Source organism: Macrobrachium nipponense, chromosome 9 (assembly GCF_015104395.2).
Source record: "Macrobrachium nipponense isolate FS-2020 chromosome 9, ASM1510439v2, whole genome shotgun sequence".
Classification (NCBI taxonomy): domain Eukaryota; kingdom Metazoa; phylum Arthropoda; class Malacostraca; order Decapoda; family Palaemonidae; genus Macrobrachium; species Macrobrachium nipponense.
This window is the reverse complement of record NC_061110.1, coordinates 62,349,990-62,371,127: the sequence shown is the minus strand read 5'-3', so window position 1 is coordinate 62,371,127 and position 21,138 is coordinate 62,349,990. Positions and strand designations below refer to the sequence as shown.

General features: G+C 41.1%; 1 protein-coding gene across 11 annotated transcripts in view; it reads left to right on the top strand.

Moving 5' to 3' along the window:
* LOC135217933 (nitrilase and fragile histidine triad fusion protein NitFhit-like) overlaps window positions 1-21,138 on the top strand; it is a 293,936-nt gene that overhangs the window by 150,763 nt on the left and 122,035 nt on the right. For all 11 annotated transcript variants that reach the window (XM_064254028.1, XM_064254025.1, XM_064254035.1 and 8 more), the window contains one exon: window positions 14,264-14,467. In XM_064254028.1, coding sequence (XP_064110098.1) covers window positions 14,264-14,467 — 204 coding nt within the window. The remainder of the gene's footprint in view (window positions 1-14,263; window positions 14,468-21,138) is intronic.

Here is a 21,138-nt window from a genome sequence, read left to right as displayed (position 1 = left end):
GCCAACCACGTCCTCACAACTTGATTCCTTCCTGCTGACCTGACAGTTCAAACCCACACACGCTATACGTATCATTCCTCCCCTCAAAGTTATCCATACTACACGCCTTATCCACCATTTTTACCCTAACACTAACACCTCTATCATGCAGTCCTCGCTTTTCACTTTCATTCGCTTTCTTCCATACTCATTTAACACTAACTGTCGATCTCCCAGACTCATTTGTTCACTGACACTCTGTTCATTTTTATTCACTTTCAACCACTCACTCATCCACACACTAGAAGACCCACCCAACTGAATCCCCTTAACTCCTAGTTTCGCAAATTCCCAACCTGACTCATCCTCTTTTGCCTACACACACTCGCCACGAGACCTTCCATTTCACATTCAACACATTTTGCATGTGGCTCCTCACACATCCCTGCATAATGCCCACTCTTTCCACAATTACCGCAAACCTCGTTCACACGGGTACCCCGACATCCACTCACTATATGCCTTTTCTGCCCACACCTGTAACACTTAACACTTAAACACCGAAGCGGTATTTTAAAAATTGTCTCCCGTATGCCAGCGGCGTTCGCGAGTGAGCGCTGAATCGGAAAAAATGTTTTTTTTTTAAATCACAGCACGCTTAGTTTTCAAGATTAAGAGTTCATTTTTGGCTCCTTTTTTGTCATTGCCTGAAGTTTAGTATGCAACCATCAGAAATGAAAAAAATATCATTATCATATATAAATATTGGGATATATGACAGCGCGAAAAAAAATTTCTTATACAATTGTATACAAATCGTGCTGTAAGCAAAACGGCTAAAGCTAACGAGTTGATTTTTTTCGTTTTATTGTACACTAAGTTGCGATCACTTTGGTATATAATACATTGTAAAACGATCAAGGCAACACAGAGAAAATATTATCACAAAATGATGCATGAATTTGTAACGCGTGGATGTAAAAAAAAGCTGTTTTCAAAAATTCACCATAAATAAAAAATTTGTGCTAGAGACTTCCCGTTTGTTGCAAAATGAAGGTAATTGATTGAATATTATTAGACTGTAAGTGTTGTAGCTTACAATTGCAGTTTTCGACCATTTCGGTCGAGTTAAAGTTGACCGAAGGACGAATTTTTTCTATTTATCGTTATTTATATGAAAATATTTCAAAACTGATAAAAGCTACAACCATGGATTGTTTATTGTTGTATTCTACATGAAATTGTGCACGTTTTCATATATATAAAACTTTATGTAACGGCTAATTTAAAATGGTGCAAACATTACAACAATCGGACGAAAAAATTTATGATTTTTTCGGAAGAGTTACCGCGCGGATGTAAGGAAAATATTTTTCATAAATTCACCATAAATCGAAATATTGTGCTAGAGACTTCCAATTTGTTGCAAAATTAAGGTAAATGATTGCATATTACTAGAATATAAGAGTTTTAGCTTACAATTGCGTTTTTCGACCATTTCGGTCGAGTCAAAGTTGACCGAAGGTTGAAATTTTGGCACATCGTTATTTATATGAAAATATTTCAAAATTGATAAAAGCTACAACCATGAGTTGTTTTTAGTTATATTCTACATGAAATTGCGCACATTTTCATATATAATACTCCATGTAACGGCTAATATAAAATGGCGCAAAAATTATGTCAAAGTGACGAAATAATTTCTGAGAAGTGTCGCAGATGCTTTTTAGTGCAAGAAAAAAGAAATTCGCGCTTGCGCGCCTGGGTAACGATTGTAAACAAAACAACACCTTGATCTGTGAGCTCCCAGCATCCCCCAAGGTGCATGATTCAAAAGTTTTGGCCTAGTAGGCCTATAACTATTTTTCCGCAAATTTAAAAAAAAACATTTTTTATATCGACGTACCATACATCCAATCGGCACCCAACAGACAATTTATATCAACGTTTAATACATCCAATCGCCGTTAAAGGGTTAATACCCCTATCTTTCTTACACTCACTCACTAAATGCCCCGTTTGCCCACACCCAAAGCATGCTCCCAACGGCCACCAACATTCACTCTTCTTGTGTCCTGGCTTACCACCGTAACACTGCTGCTCTCACTCACAACTATCTGACCCTACTCTTCCTACACTCCTGCACTGCATTAATCATCACTCTGAATTTGTCGTCCATTTTCTCAACCATTCTCTCTTCCGCTCCTTTCACCTCTTCTTTCATTTTCACTTTCGCACTCCTTAGCATTCCTCTCATTTCCTCTAACTCGCTCTTCAGCTCCTCACACTCTACCCTTAACCTCTCATTCTCCACTTCCAATCTTTCCTTAGCTTCCCTTGCCAACCGCAACTCCTCCTTCAGCCTCTCCATTTCAGTCAAACTTTTTGCACTCATTTTCCTTCACCAGTCACACAACCCACCACACCAACCGTCCTGTAGCTGCCACACCGACTGCCCCACGTTGGGCGCCAATGAATAATGTGGCGGGATTTTAAACCCAAAAACAAAAGACTCAAAACACATGTACTTATCAACTACTTCTTGACATACTCAGGGCGAGGAGCTGTACTGTCCACTGGATACGGCCATCGTAACACACAACCAACAACAAAGACAACAGCCAAGAATCACAACCCCACAACTCAACAACAACCAGGGACCACAACTCCACAAAAAACAAGAAACACAACCAAAACAGCAAACAAACAAGGACTACACCACAACTCACCAATACACCAAACAAACAAGGACTACAACCACAACTCAACAACACAACAAACAAACAAGGATCACAACCACAACGAAAGACCACTGCACAAACAATCAACGACACAAAAAAAACAACAACATAAAAGGCAACACACATTCGCACCCACTAACAACACCAAGAAATCACAACAGCTCACCAACAACAACAACAACAACAACCATCAACAACTCACAACCACAACAACTCACAAATAACCCAACAGAAACTCATAAGCACAATAAATCCAACAACATTTGAGAAAAGGGATTTTGACGAAGGAAAAATCTATTTCTGGGTGATTGGCTCGTGTCGCCCTATGAAAGGATCCTTAATATCATTCTTTCTAGGTAAAATTAATCTAAAATTACCAGAGAAAAATAAAATTAAGAAAATGTCAGTAAAACTGACTCGCTCACTCTTAAAAAGAAGTGTCGGTATGGTAATAGGGGCGAGTGGGAATCACTACCACGAGACATTCACCAATTAGAACTTCCAATCAGAATCCCCTTAAGAGAGAGCTGATACCAACGGGCGATGCAGCCGCTACTACTACTACTAGAGGACGCCACGGACAGCAGCGCCCCTAGCGGACATCCTTAATCTAAAAACATCTTGTCCTGCATGGGGGGGAAAACAATATAGGGTGGGTTTCATAGGGCGACACGAGCCAATCACCCAGAAATAGATTTTTCCTTCGTCAAAATCCCTTTTCTGGGCTCAGCTCGTGTCGGCCTATGAAAGAGTACCAGAGAAACAGACAAGATGGGAAAAAAGGAACAAATGAAAAGCAGTTGTAAAATGATGGATATAATATAAGTAAATCAATTACAGCATACAAACTAAGTACTTAAACTAACTTATTCTAAACAGTAATATAACAGAACGTTAGTAATTTAAAGTACTTAAAAACAGTAATCACAGTAAATTACAATGATGCAGTGTAATATAAACAAAAGGGATTTACTTGAAAATATTTACAAAATATACAAACACATTGTGTCCTACCCTAGCATAAAAATAAGGGTAGGTACACTGAAGTACACCATCAGTACAAGTGTGGATGTCCCTAGCAAAAAAATAAGGGACAATCCACTATATGATTCAGCGGCTAAGGCTAGGATATCCGAGTAGCATGGCGATAGGGTGAGGCATGTTGGATGATGTAGGTAGAAAGGAGACCTGGATCTGTACTACGACTACTATACAGTATCAGGGGAAACAATGTTTCCCGCTGCTACTGCTGAAAATTTTAAAGATTCCAAGGACTTTAGATAATGACGTTTAAAGACTGTCGGGGATTTCCATCCAGTATACTTTTTAAGATCCTCAAAGTTCATATGTTGAAAGTAATTAATTGAGGTGGCTACTCCCCTGATATCATGTGCTTTTGGGAATGAATCAGGATTGGCTTGTTTAATGAAGTAAAGGATTTGTTGCCTAATACCTTTTACTGACAAAGTACCACCTTTTTCTCTCATGAAGAGAGCACCTGAGGATCTTGATGAAGTACGAGATAGAAAGGCTCTAAGAGTTGATACTGGGCAGAGAGAAGGATCCTGGGGAAGTGGGATAACTTTCCAAGGGCCCACCTTGCAAGAGGATCCTCATTTTGGCTAAAAAGCTACGATCCGGAGCAAGTAGAACTTCTCCTGATGGGAGGAATTCTCATGACCCGCATCCCTGGATAGAGCCGACAGTTCTGAAATTCTAGCTCCTGAAGCTAGGCTTAATAAGAATAATGTCTTTCTCAGGAGCATTATGAATGTACAAGACGAGTTGTCAGTATCTGAAGCTAGTTTGAGGACATCATTTAAGAACCATGAAACTGCATAGTAGGCCTTTGAGAAGGTCTAAGTCTAGCACAGGCTTTAGGGATAGACGTGAAATAAGATTCAGTCAGATCTATCTGAAAACCTACTTGAAAGATCTTCTTCAAAGCCGATTTATGAGTGGTAATAGTGCTAGCTGCTAAAACCTTTTTCAAACAAGGATCTGAAAAAGGATATAGCTAGATTAACTGTCATGGTTGTAGTGTTCGATTCTTTCAGGAAGATGCTAATTTTTTAACAGCTGAGTCATATTGTCTAATGGTTGACTCTCTCTTATCTGATTCTAGGAAGAGAATATTCTGTGGATCAATATTAGCATCTTTATTAGCCGCAAACTTCATGAAGTCCATAAAGTTAGGGTCTGGAGAATTCCTGAGGAAGCGAACACAGTCCTCATTTGTACTGATTGTGATAGCTTGGGATTGGGGATCCGTTGAGGTCGGAGGCCCAATTCCAGAAGAAGAGGATACCAGTTGCTCTTGGGCCAGTCCGGTGCAATCAGAGCTACTATCCCTTTGAAAGACCTTAGTTTGCTTAGGACTTTCAAGAGAAGATTCACTGGAGGAAAAACATAAATTTTCCTCCACTGATTCCAATCTACGACAGGGCGTCCGTGGCATAAGCCAGAGGGTCCAGGTTGGGGGCCACATAGCAAGGGAGCTTGTGGTTCGCTTGTGAGGCGAAGAAGATCCACTTGGAGACCTGGGACTCTCAGGCTTATCCACTGGAATGACCCGTCGTCTAGAGACCATTCTGATTCCAGAGGAACTGACCGGGACAGAGCGTCTGCTATCACATTTCTTACCCCTGCCAGGTGAGTGGCAGACAGATGCCATTTGTGTTTGTTTGCTAGGGCAAAGATGGCTATCATGACATGATTCACATGCTTGGATTTGGACCCTCCTCTGTTGATGCAATGAACTACCACTGCACTGTCCAAAACTAGCCTTAGATGAGACTTCTTCGGGGAAGCAGTCTCTTCAAGGTAAGAAATACTGCCATTGCTTCCAGAACGTTTATGTGAAGCTGGCGAAATTGAACTGACCAAGTCCCCTGAACCTGTTTGAACTGAGAGTATCCCCCCCACCCGGACAGGGAGGCATCCGTGTGAATGGTTAACACTGGAAGGGGATATTGAAGGGTACCTTCTGGCTAAGTTCTTTACTTTTGACCATGGACGGAGTTGATTGCGGAGGATCTGTGGGATTACTGACAACTTGTCTCGAGATTTGGTGTTTGCTCTCGATCGCCAAATTCGATTTAAATCTTTTAGCCTTGCTTTCAGGAGGATATCTGTTACCGAAGCAAACTGAAGGGACCCTAGGATTCTCTCCTGGTTTCTCCTTGATGTTTGTTTGCATTTGAGAAATTGCCTGACAGATTTTGCTATTTCCTTCCGTTTGGCCACTGGAATTGACAGATTGTGGGAAGACAAATCCCATTGGATTCCCAGCCACTGAAAACGAGACTCCGGGGTAAGTCTGGATTTCGTTTTGTTTATCTGGAACCCCAGATGTTCCAGAAAGTGAACTACCTTTTTGGTGGCTTCGAGACATTCCTCGACGGTTGGTGCCCAGATCAACCAATCGTCGAGGTATGCTGCTACCATGATTCCCTGAGTTCTCAATTGCTGTACAACCACTTCTGCTATTTTCGTGAATACCCTGGGGGCTACATTCAGACCGAAGGGCATCACTTTGAATGAGAATGTCTGATTTCCTAGCCTGAATCCTAGGAATGGGCGGAAGTGCCTGGCTATAGGGATATGATAGTATGCGTCTGTAAGATCGATGGAGCATGTGACGGCTCCACGCGGAAGTAAGGTCCTTACTTGCGAGAGGGTAAGCATCTTGAACTTGTCGCAACGAATGAAAGAGTTTAGCTTTGACAAGTCTAAGATTACCCTTCTTTTTGTTGAGCCTTTCTTTGGCATGCTGAATAAGCGACCTTGAAATTTTAGATGCTTGACTCTCGCAATAGCTCCTTTCTGAAGGAGTTCCTCCGCGTAATCTGTCAATTCCTCTGATGGTATTTGGTGGAATGATTTGATTGGAGGCGGATCTTTGATCCAACTCCAACCCAATCCTTTGGACACTATGCTCTGTGCCCAATTGCTGAACCCCCACCTGTGGCGGAAGAGGAACAGCCTCCCTCCTACCTGGGGAGCCTCATTGTTGATGGGCGGGTTGACCACCACGCCCTCCTCTGAACTGCCTGCTCCTTGTCGCCCTTCCTGCGCCACGCTGGCGAAAGTAACCTCTCGCCCTACCTCTCGGTTGTTTGTAGCCTTGAGCCTCAAATGTAGGGTTGAAGGCCGGCGAGATTGCGTAGGAGGTCGACGGCTGTGATTGAGGAGACAACAGGAGGATGGGCTGGTTCTGTTTCGAACTAGCAGGTTGTCCCTGTTGGGTAACCGGGACGGCCTGCACAAATTGCTGCTGTTGCTGGTGTTTTCTGATACGGCTGGAACCTTTTACCAGCCTTCTTTGGTTTCTTACCAGCAGTGGGGACGGATTCTTGTTTCCTCTTTGACGAAATACCCCACCTAGCTCTAAGGCTCTGGTTGAGCCTAGCAGCCTCGTGGTGCACTTCATTAACAGCGGACTCTGGGAAGAGATCCGCTCCCCCACATGCTAGAAGCCAAGAGTCTATTAGGCTCGTGCCTAATAGTGCACTCCTGCAGAACGTACTTTCGGCAATTCCTCCTAGCTTGGAAGAATCGAAAGCATCTGTTAGGACCGTCTGAAACTGGGATTTGCCAAGATCTTAAACAGCGGTTCCGTCGCATATGAGAGAGCAGCCATTTCCGTTATTATAAGAGAATTGAGGGACCTGCCAAACCTGGTTCGCGCGTCGAACTCTGCCTAAATCAGGGAATCAGGCAGCCTTGGCAGCTTCTCGCCGAACTGGTCCATGGCGCAGTCCGGTTTGAGCTTACCAAGCGTGAACGTAGCTGGCAAGTTCTCCCACAATTCTCCGAAAGCCGGGAAGAGCGGAGAAGTAGACTCCGCCTCCCTTAACTGTGGCATGGGCTCATCCTTGAGGACTGCCTGAAGGGTCTTCTCTACTATTTTCGTGGCGAACGGAAGAGAAGCCTCCTCTTCCGTCGCGAAAATAGTAAAAGGACTCTTATAGGCCTGGAGCTTAGTGTTCGTGCACACTCCCAGTCCTCAAGGCAGTGAACCCATTCCCGCTGGGCATGATCCCTACTGTATAGAACAGACTCTCTAGAGATCTTGTCTTCCCTAGTAAGAGCCGTTACAGTCAGCCTAGCATAACCGATGAAAGGCTGCGTCAGACCCGGAGGGTAAAACTCGAAGTCCTCAATCCTCCGAGTTCCACACTCCGGGATAGAGATCATCCCATCCTTAAAAGGAGCGTAGGCAGCTACTCTCCATGGATTCTCCATGGAGAAAGCTGGCAGAGAGTCGTATGGCGGGAGTTGGAGAATGCCAGTGCTTGGCACTGGGGAGACTGGAAGAGGGACCTGAGAGAGCCCAGCTACTCGGTCCTCATTCTCTCTAACCCTGTTAGAGAGATCTTGTATGGACTGGCCTGATTGAGACAGAGTGCTCGACAGTTGTGCGAACATCTGCTCGAATCTCGTCCCCAGGGCGGAGACTTGCGAGCCAACCAACACGCCCACCTGTTGCATCACCACTGCTGAGAAAGCAGTGGGATCAAAGGTGCTAGGTCCTGCTCCTCCCACCGGCGTTGCCGGGGTGGAAGCGGTGGAGGCAGGAGAAGGCATTGGCTCAGCGGGAGTGCGAGCCTTCTCCTTAGAAGCCTTGCTTCTAGAGCTCTTCGAGTGAGAAGAACTCGGCTTGGCTTTCACCGCGTCGGCGTAGGAAGTCGAAGACTTCCTAGCCGAAGAAGACGAAGACGACTTCCTAGAAGTTGTCTTAGCTAGAGTCTTCGGTTCTCTCTGTCCCTTCACCTTTGGGGGTACAGAGAGAGCGGGAGAGCGGGTAGGGATCTCAGATCCCACAAAGCCTTGGAAAGAAGCGCTCGAAGAAGGGACAGGAGAAGATCCAGGAGCACCCAAGGAAAAGACCTTGGGCGCCCGACACACCTACCTCAACCAACAAATCCTCTGCCCCTACCGCCATGGGCTCGATGTTAGGTCCAGGGCAGCGACGTCCGGGACCGACTCCTGGGAAGCTACGACCCCAAAGGATTGCTGGAGATCTTGCTGGATGGAGGCTATTAGAGGGGCTGCGGACAAGGGGTCAACATACCCAGTTGACTTGCCCGCAGGGAAGATCTGGACGGCCAGCTTCTTGTCCAGGATGTACGGCTGGCCTTTGGCGGCGTTCTTCCCGAAGCCGCCCACCCACGCTTTCAGGGTGGCGAGGGCGACCTCCCTCACACCAGTAGCCTGAAAGAAAGGGCGAGATGAGCTTCTAATGGCGGAACGGGGTTAACAAACTTATGACTAAGAGTTGTTAGTAAAATGATAAGGAAGCCTATAATGGACTTACCCCCTCTCCCAGCTGACCGACTAGGTCGTAGCAGATGGCGCAGGCTTCTGGGTGCCAGACGATCATCTCGTTAAATGACGTGGCACAAGGGGCGTGAGACCTGCACTCATCGTGGCCGCAGGGGTCGTACAACGTCGCGTTGCACGCCGGGACCTGACAGTTGGTAGCCTGTAAGTGGAAAGATACATGAGTATCAGGAAAACACTTACAGCCTAACAGTTGCTCCGCTGGTGCCGGAGCGATAAAGTTAGATTAAACCAGAGCCCCGCCATAATACGTGTGGTAACAAGGTTGGTTGGGTGTCCTAGGCTATAGCTCCGCTGATGGCGGGGACACAAAAAGAAACCAACCAGGAGTGGTGGTAATTGGAAACCACGACGGAAAATGGCGGGGATGGTAGATATATAAATAATAAAATTAAACAATTCATCGTAAAATTAGGGTATATCCTTAAAATAACAATAATAACAAACCTTTCCCCACCCGTCTACTAGAAGAGTGCCCGGGTAAGAAGCAAGCTCCCTTCCGGTAGCGGAGGGGGAGAGATGTAAGGATATAGTAGGCAAGCAACCGACCACTAGTAGTGCCCACCCCGCCCGCGTGGCGGAGCCAGTAATCTATAACCAAAGGGGCCCCGGCTGCGACGGAAGGCTCCTTTCGTTATAGCGAGGGAAGGTGGCTGAGCAACTGGGGGGGGGGGAGGAAGGTCTCGGCGTAACACGGCGGGAGAGAGAGAGGGGGGGGATGGCCTACTCCTCCCCGCCTCACCGACTACCCGCTCGGAGACCCGGTACCTCATGAGTGGTCGCCCTATACCCCCCGCTGGGAGGAACCCCTGGCCACCTCAGAGAGGGAGAGAAGGCGACTGAGGTTGTCATGACAACCAAGGGGTCCCCCAGCACCTCCCTATACCAGGTAGGGAGGGCAGGGGCAGGGTAAGGTGCGATGGAACACGTGACCGCAAGTGGCCTAGGCCGCGAGCAACACAACCGTGGGAGGGCCACGTGAACCAGGCTGTACCAATACAAGGAACATGCACCTAGGCTAGCCTAACACCCTAAATAAAATATATATTACATCGAAAAGATGGAAAAGACACTTTTAGTAAAAGAGAAAGAAGCCCAGGAGGAGGCAGACTGTTCCAAGAAACAGAAGCCTACTCGGAGCCAGCGATAGCCGATGAAGAGCAAGAGCCGGGATGCTGGGCAGGAATAATAATAATAGCCCTAAATACCAAACTAAGAGAGATGGTAGGGGGGCTAAACTAGCTAAAACTCGATGTAAAAGACAATGAACGTAATATAGTAAGCCCATAAGTATAAGAAGTCCCAGTATGGAGGACCGGGAATTCTTAACGAGGCAGCATGGCGCCACCACGAGACAAACCGGGAAACCGTATATGACCTATTAGGAGGAAAATACTGGTACCCGGAAGATAAAAATGTGGTAAAACATTACTTATGAGTTACTTAACTTAGCCGTTGCAATTGCAGAGCGTTCCATGGTGAAGAATAGGATAAATCCCGAAATAAGCACAGCACAGAAAATATGCGTCTGGACGCTAGCGCTAATAATTAAGGATGTCCGCTAGGGGCGCTGCTGTCCGTGGCGTCCTCTATAGTAGTAGTAGCGGCTGCATCTCCCGTTGGTATCAGCTCTCTCTTAAGGGGATTCTGATTGGAAGTTCTAATTGGTGAATGTCTCGTGGTAGTGATTCCCACTCGCCCTATTACCATACCGACACTTCTTTTTAAGAGTGAGCGAGTCAGTTTTACTGACATTTTCTTAATTTTATTTTCTCTGGTAATTTTAGATTAATTTTACCTAGAAAGAATGATATTAAGGATCCTTTCATAGGCCGACACGAGCTGAGCCCAGAAATCTATATTTTTTCTTTTTGAAGGTTATACTTACTGAGAGACAGATTTTCTACAAGTAAATTGATCAACAGATTTTTTAAAGCCTGGAGGAAAGAAAGTCATTCCAGAGCAATTTGCTAACAAAAACAAAACAGCCATGCATAGATATATATATATATATATATATATATTATATATATATATATATATATATATATATATATATATATATATATATATATAGATATATATATATATATAATATATATATATAGTATAACTGAATCACGAAAGTTAGGAACGTGATAAATCCTTAAATAAAGATAAATGCCACGAAGGAAAAATAAACGAAGAAGTCTGCAAGATCTTTTGACTTTAAAAGTCCTTTACTAGCCTGAGCAGATACTGACATAGATACGAGAAAAGATAATACAAGAAGGTTCGTATAACTGACAGATAGGGATTATAAAGGGATTAGTACCTAGAATCCGACACACCATGGAAGATATGCTTGTTTGGGAAGGTTTCTTATCTTCCAGGTGTGTCGGATTCTAGGTACTTATCCCTTTATAATCCCTATCTGTCAGTTATACAAACCTTCTTGTATTGTCTTTTCTCGTATCTATGTCAGTATCTGCTCAGTAAAGGACTTTTAAAGTCAAAAGATCTTGCAGACTCCTTCATTTATTTTTCCTTCGAGGCATTTATCTATATTTATATATATATATATATATATATATATATATATATATATATATATATATATATATATTTGTCAGGAAATCTTCAAGACAATAGCAGCAAAGGAAGCCCCAACATAAGCCGGAAAAGGGTCATAGTTTATTACAATAAGAGACGTTTCATGCTGATGTCAGCACATCCTCAGTCTGCAATTAATAATAATATAAGCAAAATACATCACATTCATTAAATTACGCATGAAAAATTTGAAAAAAATTACTACACAAAAAATGAAAACTATTTACAAAATCTAAAGTAAAAAAGGAGGAAAAGATAAAAAAATTTATATCTATATATAAAAAAATTGTTTAAAATTAAAATTAATAATAACCTATTTAAGAATAGAGAAAAGAAGGAATAACAGCGAAACGGCCATGCACGCCCAAAGAAACTCAGGCCAGACAGAGGGAGAGGCGCGGCAGAGGTATTTGCATTAAAAATGGGGGATAGGTACTTTATATATAACGACTCAAGAGTAGTCAGGTATGTAGTTTGGCTGGTATTGCCAGTAATGGAAAATTGGCTATTTTCGATAGGAATTTTGTATTTGATGCGTGTATTCTGATATTTGAAAATTCGGGGTTCGAAATTCTAGATCCTGTCCTATAGCTCAATCCCATGTGGCTGTAATTTTCTCTGATGACGAGGCTGGACATTGGTAACAAATGAGACTTTTCGTGACCTATTTGTGACAGGGTCCTCTTTTGGAGTGCTCTATGGGCTCCCAAAAATACATAAAACTGGTATCTCTTTGAGACCAATTATGGCAGCATACAACTACCCTTCATATTATATCTCAATTTTTGGTAAAAATCTTAACAAAGTTCTGTAATTCACAATATACTATTAAAAATGGTTTCGAATTCCAACGTGACATTATTTCACAGGATGGTGGTTTTGGTGATGAGCAGCCTTGATGTCGAGTTCTTATTTACAAATGTAGTACCAGTGTCTGAAACTATTTATATAATTTTTGATGAGATTTTTCAGGATAACGATGTTTTCTGTGGTTTTAGTAAGATTAATTTTAAAACTTTACTGGAGCTTGCAGTGCTAGACTCCACCTTTATTTTTAATGGTAAACTCTTTTTGCAGGCAGGAGTAGCCATGGGTTCTCCTTTGGGCCCCATTTTTGCAGATATTTTTATGGGACATCTGGAAAGACGTTTTTTAAGATTGCCCTTCCAATTTTCAACCGGCTTACTATAAAAGATATGTCGATGACACTTTTGCCCTTTTCCGACACCAATGACAATGTAAACTGTTTTTGGATTATGTAAATAATATTCATCATAATATTCGTTTTACCTTGGGAGAAGAGCAAAACAACACCTTAGGTTTTTAGGATGTTAAAGTCACTCGTATTGACCATCAATTTATTACAACTGTTTTTCGGAGAAGTACTTTCACAAGACTAGCCAGTAACTTCTTTAGTTCTTGTTTCTTTCGATTCAAGACCAATGCAATAACCACACTTGTTTTTAGAGCCCTAAAATATACATGAGACTGGATTGCCTTCCATCATGAAATAGAGTTTTTAGTAGAGTATTTTTCAAAGAACTTTTTTCCAAAAGGACTTGTACATAGAATTGTCAACAACCTTCTTACCAAATCAAAGCTGGAACCAGTGTTAAATTTTAATGTTCCAAAACTCACCATGTTTGCTACCATACCTTTTTTCACTCTTGACAGATTACGACAAAGGATGGTAAAAATCATTGAGAACAAATTTGGCTTTCTTAAGCTCAATCTTATTCCTATGAATCCGAAAAAGATAAGTGGCTTTTTTTATTCTAAGGATAAACTGCAGGACTTTATGAAGTCTAACGTTATATACTAATATGAATGCCCAAGATGTCTTGGAAGTTACGTTGGTTCCTTGCGAAGGTTACCGCAGGTTCGCTATTACAGCCACTTGGTCAAATGCAAAATTCCTATCGAAAAGAGCCAATTTTCCATTATTGGCACTACCAGCCAAACTACATACCTGACTACTCTTGAGTTGTTATATATAAAGCACCTATCCCCCCACTTTGAATGCAAATACCTCTGTCACGCCTCTCTCTCTCTCTTTCTCTCTCTGGCCAGAGTTTCTTAGGGCGTGTATGGCCATATCGCTGTCATTCCTTCTTTTCTCTGCTCTCGAATAGGTTATTATTAATTTTAATTTTAAACAATTTTTTCACATATACAATTTTTTTTCCTCCTTTTTTACTTTAGATTTTGTACATAGTTTTCATTTTTTGAGTAATAATTTTATTTTTATTTTTATGTGTAATTTAATGAATGTGATGTATTTTGCTTATATTATTATTAATTGCAGACTGAGGATGTGCTGACATCAGCATGAAACGTCTCTTATTGTAATAAACTATGACCCTTTATCTGCTTGTTTCTGTTGCTATATATATATATATATATATATATATATATATATATATATATATATATATATATATATATATATATATAATGCAAAAACCTTATTATAATGTGTTTATGAATTTGGAATCTATTCGTATCTCTCAATGGTTGACAAAGCATTGTTGAGTAGTAGGTTTAATTATATGAAAAATAGCTGCTAAAATAGGTATTTGTATTGATATCACACTCTCTCTTTACAGGAGAAGGATGAGAATAGAGTCAGCAATACTCACATAATAATCAGTGCTAAGGGAGACATACAATCTACATACAAAAAGACACACCTATTTAGTGTTCATATTCCAGAGAAGAATCTACATTTGGAAGAGTCATCATACATCACCAGTGGGGCAGCAATACAACCTCCAGTAATGACACCTGTTGGAAAAGTGGGACTGGCTATTGTATCCTTTTTATACTTCATGGAATTAGTAATCATGAAAGAAAGTCGTGAATTTTGGATTTGAATTCTTGATAGTGATGACAAGCAGGTGAAGTCACACATCCCTAGCTTCAGAGTATGTAGTTGTATAACCTTTCAACCATTATTCATTGTCTTATTTGTTTCATTAAATATTTGAAGTTTTTTCGTTTATGGACCAGTCATGTTTGAGCATCCTGAGTATGACCTAATGGTATACATTTAAAATATGACTGGGCAAGTTCTAAGAACAATTGAATTTATTGTAGCATGGGAATACATATAGGCTATTAATGAAGGTGAGACGTACAGGTTTACAAGAAAAGGTAGTTCTCTCAAAAGATGCTTAAAATGTGAACAAACTCAAAATGGAAACAAGAAAAAACTTATTTAAATTGGAACTAAAGATTATCTTCTGGTAGTGTATTCACATGAATGAACAGCTTATTGATAGGAGGGATTCATTAGCCTTTTATCTATGTTGTATAAACTTTCCTCTCAGCAGCCTACTCAAATTTTAAGTCACTATTAAATGCAGTTCTTAGTTGTCTCCCAAACGCCTCAAAACTGGGAAATACTGTGATGTGCATTTTATAAATTATATCAACACTAGCGAAGAGTCCATTAAAACTAGTGTAGATGGTATATATATATATATATATATATATATATATATATATATATATATATATATATATATATATATATATATATATATATATATATACAGTGGAACCTTAGCATATGAAAGTCCTCACTTACAAAAAATCTAAGTTACGAAAGCAAAGACGAAGATTTTTTGCTTCTGTATATGAAAATAATTCAGGTTGCGAAAGGGTGTACTGTAAGTCCGAGATTCGCCTGGACCTCTGAGAACAATTTTAAAAGTCATGTGCCGCTAACTCAGTAGACTCACCACCATCCTCCCGCTCTCCCATTGGTTTCTGATGCTAGTCACTGCCGTAAGGTCCTGCTCTCCTATTGATCAGCTTCTATCCCATCATACCTTTACATAAAGACGTCCTTTGGCCACTTCGTCGCATCAGTGTTATCGTACGCACGCGGAATTCGTTCGTTCACATATACGTATTTTGTTTGTTATCGTAAATTCGTGTTAGTGATTTCGCTTTCTACTTGTATATTTTATCGTGTTGTGTGTGTGAACTTGATTAACTTAATTAGCCATGGGTCCCAAGAATGTTGCTGAAGTTCACGAAAAGAAGAGAATGCTTTCTATGGAGACGAAGATGGAGATAATTAAAAGTATGAAGCTGGCATGCGATTGAGTGTGATCGCTAAGGAATACGGCCGAAATCCATCGATGATAAGCACCATCCTTAAGCAAATGGAAGCCATCAAAGCAGCTACACCTTCCAAGTGCATGACTATTTTGTCAACAAGAGGAGCCACGTGAATGATGAAATGGAGAGGCTGCTTCTTGTATGGATTAAAGACAGAAATTGCTGACGAAACGATAACAGAGACGGCAATCTGCCACAAGGCCAGCGCTATTTTCGGTGATCAGATTGCCCAGGCCGAAGATGACAGATGAGAAGGGACATCGATGGCAACCCCAGACTTCAAGGCTTCTCAGGGGTGGTTTGATAAATTTTGTAAACGGACTGGCATCCATTCAGTGGTGCGGCATGGGGAGGCTGCCAGCTCGAACACGAAAGCGGCTGAAGCCTTTATTAAGACATTCGATGAGATGACGATCAAAGAAGGTTACAGTTCTCAGCAAATCTTCAACTGTGACGAGACTGGCCTTTTTTGGAAAAAAAATGCCTCGTCGGACGTAAATCACGGAGGAAGAGAAGAAGCTACCCAGGCATAAGCCTATGAAAGACAGGCTTACGCTCGTACTTTGTTCCAACGCCAGTGGGGATTGTAAGGTGAAGCCCCTACTTGTGTATCATTTGGAGACTCCTCGAGCCTTCAAGACCCACAAAGGGCTAAAGGAGAAGCTTCCAGTGATGTGGAGAGCTAATGCAAAAGCCTGGGTAACGAGACTGTTGTTCACCGAGTGGGTAAATCTGTGTTTCGGCCTCCCTCTGAAATGTCTGCTGTTGTTGGACAATGCCCCTGCTCACCCTCCTGGCCTTGAGGAAGATATCCTAGCGGAGTATTCTTTTATGAAGGTTCTTGTCATGGTAAGCGCTTCATAGCAAAGAATTACGAGTTAAAGGAAAGGAAAACGCATCTTCGAGAAGTTCTGCAGCACGGAGGCTTTCGCTCGTGTTGGAGGCGCCTGTTCTCATGATCGTTCTAGAATCGGCAGGAGTGTTGTGGAACTTGACAGGCGCTGACGTGATGTGAGGAACACCGCGATTTCTGATGCAATACTTCGTCGAGATCCTTCTAAGAAGTTACGGTAATCTCGGGAGCCTGTGACGTTTGCTGGTAGGCCACGTCCCCAGGTTGCCATATAAACACGACTGACGAAGTAGGAGGGAGGAGATCATCAGTAAGAGACACAGATCAGATTATCAGTGAGAGCCCAGCAGCAGAGATCAGAGATCATCAGAGAGAGATAAGAGAAGAAGGAACAGACGAAGGATCAGAGAGGAAAAGGCGCTCAAGAATTTTATCGGGATCTGGTCAAGTCGTCCTGTTAGAGAGAACGACCGAGGTATTTTCGTTGTTGAGCAAGCCTTGAGAGCAGAAACGTTCTACAAGAGGTTTCGAGGAGTTCCTGCCCTTCGAGTATCAAGAATAGGCATTATTCTCTGCAATACGGAGTCAAGAAGACGTCTGCAATTACAATTCTCCTTTTGTGAAACCACCGCTTCGAGGCGCAAAACTTGCCAGCAAGTATTAACATTACCTCAGTTCCCCCAGTTCATGCAGTGTAAGATTTTACTTTGTTATGTAAATAGGAGACACCATTCTGCATTTATCTTTGTTAGTAAGCTTGTAAATAAACCTTTGTTCTGTTAGTGTTTCTTTCTATATTCGTATCCTCAGTTTCAACTGTTGGTGTTGAATTCTTTTTGTTTATTTTCATATCGAACTTGGAGTGGACCTCTCTCGGTTCATAACATTTTGGCGACCTTGCTTAGGCTATTCAGCACTGTAACAGTTTGAAACAGGGAGAATATAGAAAGAACCAGAATGAGTGAGATGGTGAAAGAGTTTATCGAGTCAGGTAAGCTACAAGGTCTAGAGGGGAATGATCTCTGTGAGTATGTTGAAATGAAAGAAAGAGAAAAGTATGAGAGAGATGAAAGAGCGGCTGAGAGAGAAGTAATGAAAATGCAGCAAGAGAGAGAAGTAATGAAAATGCCGCAAGAGAGAGAAGCAATGAAAATGCAGCAAGAGAGAGAAGTAATGAAAATGCAGCAAGAGAGAGAATTGTTGGTAATGCAGCAGGAAGAAAGAGAGAAAGAATGTATGCATGAGCAGGAAGAAAGAGAGAAAGAACGTATGCACGAGTTGGAAATTGCTCGGTTAAGGCAAAGCACTCTTAACAGTCAGTCAGGCCAGAACGAAAACAAAGCTGATAGGTTAGGTATGAGTGCAGTGCTGAAATTAGTACCAAAGTTTGATGAGGAAGATGTAACGAAATATTTCATGTGTTGAGAAGTTAATGGAAAGAGTAGGTTCTCCTAAAGAAATGTGGACTTTATATTTACAGTCAGTTTTGAGTGGTAGGGCACTTACTGTGTATAGTTGCATGTCTAAGGAGGAATGTGATGATTATGATATTGTGAAAGAAACTGTTCTTAGCGCGTACAGGTTAGTACTGGAGGCGTACCGTAAGAAATTTAGAAGTTCGAGAAAGGACGAAGATATTACATATGTAAAACACAGTAAGAAGTTAGAAAGGCTGTTTTTTGATTGGTTAACTTCTGCTAAAGTTGAGGATTTTGATGGTTTGGAGAACTTAGAAGACTTCAAAGGCTATCCCCTGAGATTAAACTTTATTTAGAAGATAGGCGAGAAGTATCTTTTGCAGGAGCAACTAGGTTAGCTGACGAAAATAGTCTAACTCGTAATTTGAGTGTTAGTAAGAAACGAAATGATCCTTCGTCTGGTAGAGTACAAAGCAGTAAATGTTTCAGTTCTTGTAATAGCAGTGTGAGTAAAAGTGACTATTCCTGTCATACATGCAGAAAACCTGGTCATACGTCTAACGTTTGTAAGAGTAAAGTGGCATCTAGTGGCTCAGAATTATCTTGTTTCCGATGTAATGGGAAAGGGCATTTAGCAAGAAATTGTGCAGTAGAAAGGAAGGGCGTTAAGAAACCAGAGTCTCTAGTTAACCTTTCGTCAAGTAGGAATGATGTGATGAGAGAAACTAGGAAATTTTTTGGTGAATTTCTGTCAGAAGGCATAGTTTCCTCTCTTGGAGGAGTATTTTCGAGGGAAAAGTTTAATTCCCATCCTTACTAGGTCACCAATAGAGACTTAATGCAACACCTACATATGTTTTGTATATATACTCTTGTAAGACATCCTATGTCAATATTTCACCATTGATCAGGAGCGCAGAAGGAAGTGCTCGAAATATTTGGTTGCAACGGTCAAATAGTGTTTTACGGGTCTTTTAACTTCATATTATACTGTTGTATTACAGTAAAAGACATTCATATATGTATATATATATATATATATATATATATATATATATATATATATATATATATATATATATAGTTGTGCATATATATACACATATATAAAGGCAGTCCTTGGTTTACGGCGGGGGTTCCTATTCTGACGCCGCGTCATAGGACGAAAATTGTTGTAACCTAAAATATCATAGAAAATTGTGAAGAAAAACCCTTATTTTCAAATCTTTGGGTCCCTTGAAATTGATGTAACCTGAATTTTTATTGAGTTTTCCATAAAAAAGCTTCCAAATTTTTACCATTCTGCTGTTTTGGAGCCATATTTCTTCCATCGAATGGCCATTGTCGGCATCGTAAACTCAGAACATGTGCTATAACCTGGGAAGTAACTTTTTATTGATATATTTGAAGAACATCTTAAACTTGGAATGTCATAAGCCAAGCTCGTTGGCATATGAGATGTTGGTTTTCAAATAACATTCAGCATGATTGTATCTTTATTTGCCTTCGCCATTATCATTTTTCCCTTGCAAAGGGAATTCTTTGGGCCAAGGTTAGTTGAAGCAAAGTTTTTCTTTTTGTGAAGCTTGGGTTTCTTTGCCAATACAGTGTGGGTCTCTTTTTCCATTGAAAGAGGGGAATGATGATGGAGAAGGATATACAGGTGAAGTTGTGGAAAAAGACAGATGAAAATACAGTTTCTAAAGAAAACCTAGACAAAACCAATTACCATATGCATATACGTGTAGGCCACATGGGGCTCTTGAGTGCTAATGTTGCCTCTTCCTTCAGCGAAAGAGAGATCAGGAAAGAAAAGATTACAGATTTCATTTTATATTCAGTGTTGGTCTAATCTTATAGCGGAAAATGAGTGAATTTTCGTCATCAGTAACTGTACAGTGGGAGTGAATACAATTTTTCAAATGATTTTTCAGGCAGTACAGTCTCCCTATGAAAATTAATTAGTGAAGTGATGCGTGATGTTCTGAATCCCCGGTTTACGACGGGTTCAGCTTACGATGTTCCGAGGTTAAGGCGCTTTTCAATTTCATCAGAAATTATTTCCAGGGTTACGACGCTTACAACGCTGATCTGGCAGATGAAATATAACACCAAAAATGCAAAATAATCAATATTTGAAGGTTTTTTTATGTAAAATGCAATAAGAATGCAGTTTACATAGTTTTCAATGCACCCCAAGCATTAAAAGCAAGGTTTTCTTAGAGATTTTGATAATGTTCCGTCTTACGACGATTTTCGGCTTACGACGTGTCCCAAGAACGGAACCCCCGTCGTAACCTGGGGACTGCCTGTATTTATATGTATTTCATAATGTAACAAAAAAATTTGAACTGAATCTAGTAGCACTTGCTTTATCCAAATCCTTTTGAACTGCAAGCAAAAATGTAATGCATTACTATCCTCATGGAGGAGTAATGTGGTACAGTGTTCCCCCCGGTATTCGCGTTCTCCGGATTCGTGGACTCACTGATTCGCGGATATCTCTCTGGACCATATCTACCCATTATTTGCGGGGGATTCGCCTATTCGTGGGATTTTCCGGCGAAAATCATCACCAATTAGTGTATTTTGATGTTATTTTCATGACTAAATGCATTTTTATGGTACAAAAATTATTTACTAATTTTCAAATATTAATACTGATTAGTACTGTATTAGTAAGTTTAATAAGATTAAATGATATCACATAGTAAAAATAATAATTCTCTCTCTCTCTCTCTCTCTCTCTCTCCTCTCTCTCTCTCTCTCGTCTCTCTCTCTCTCTCTCTCTCTCCTACAGAGATGATGGTGTTTTTTTTGTATGATAAATAATAGATTTCATATTTTCAAATATTAATATTAATGTATACAGCAATAACATCAATTCATTAAAGAAAATACTAAAGTGAATTAGTAAGATTTTAGTTTATAAATTTGAAAAATTATGTAAGAATGAAGGAAATCCCAGTCTTCTCTCTCAAACTCCAGGTACTAAAACTGTCAAACATATCAAGTAATGGGACGGAGGGGGAGAATTTTTATAGTACATGTACTATTTGTTTTTAATACTTTAAGATAATAA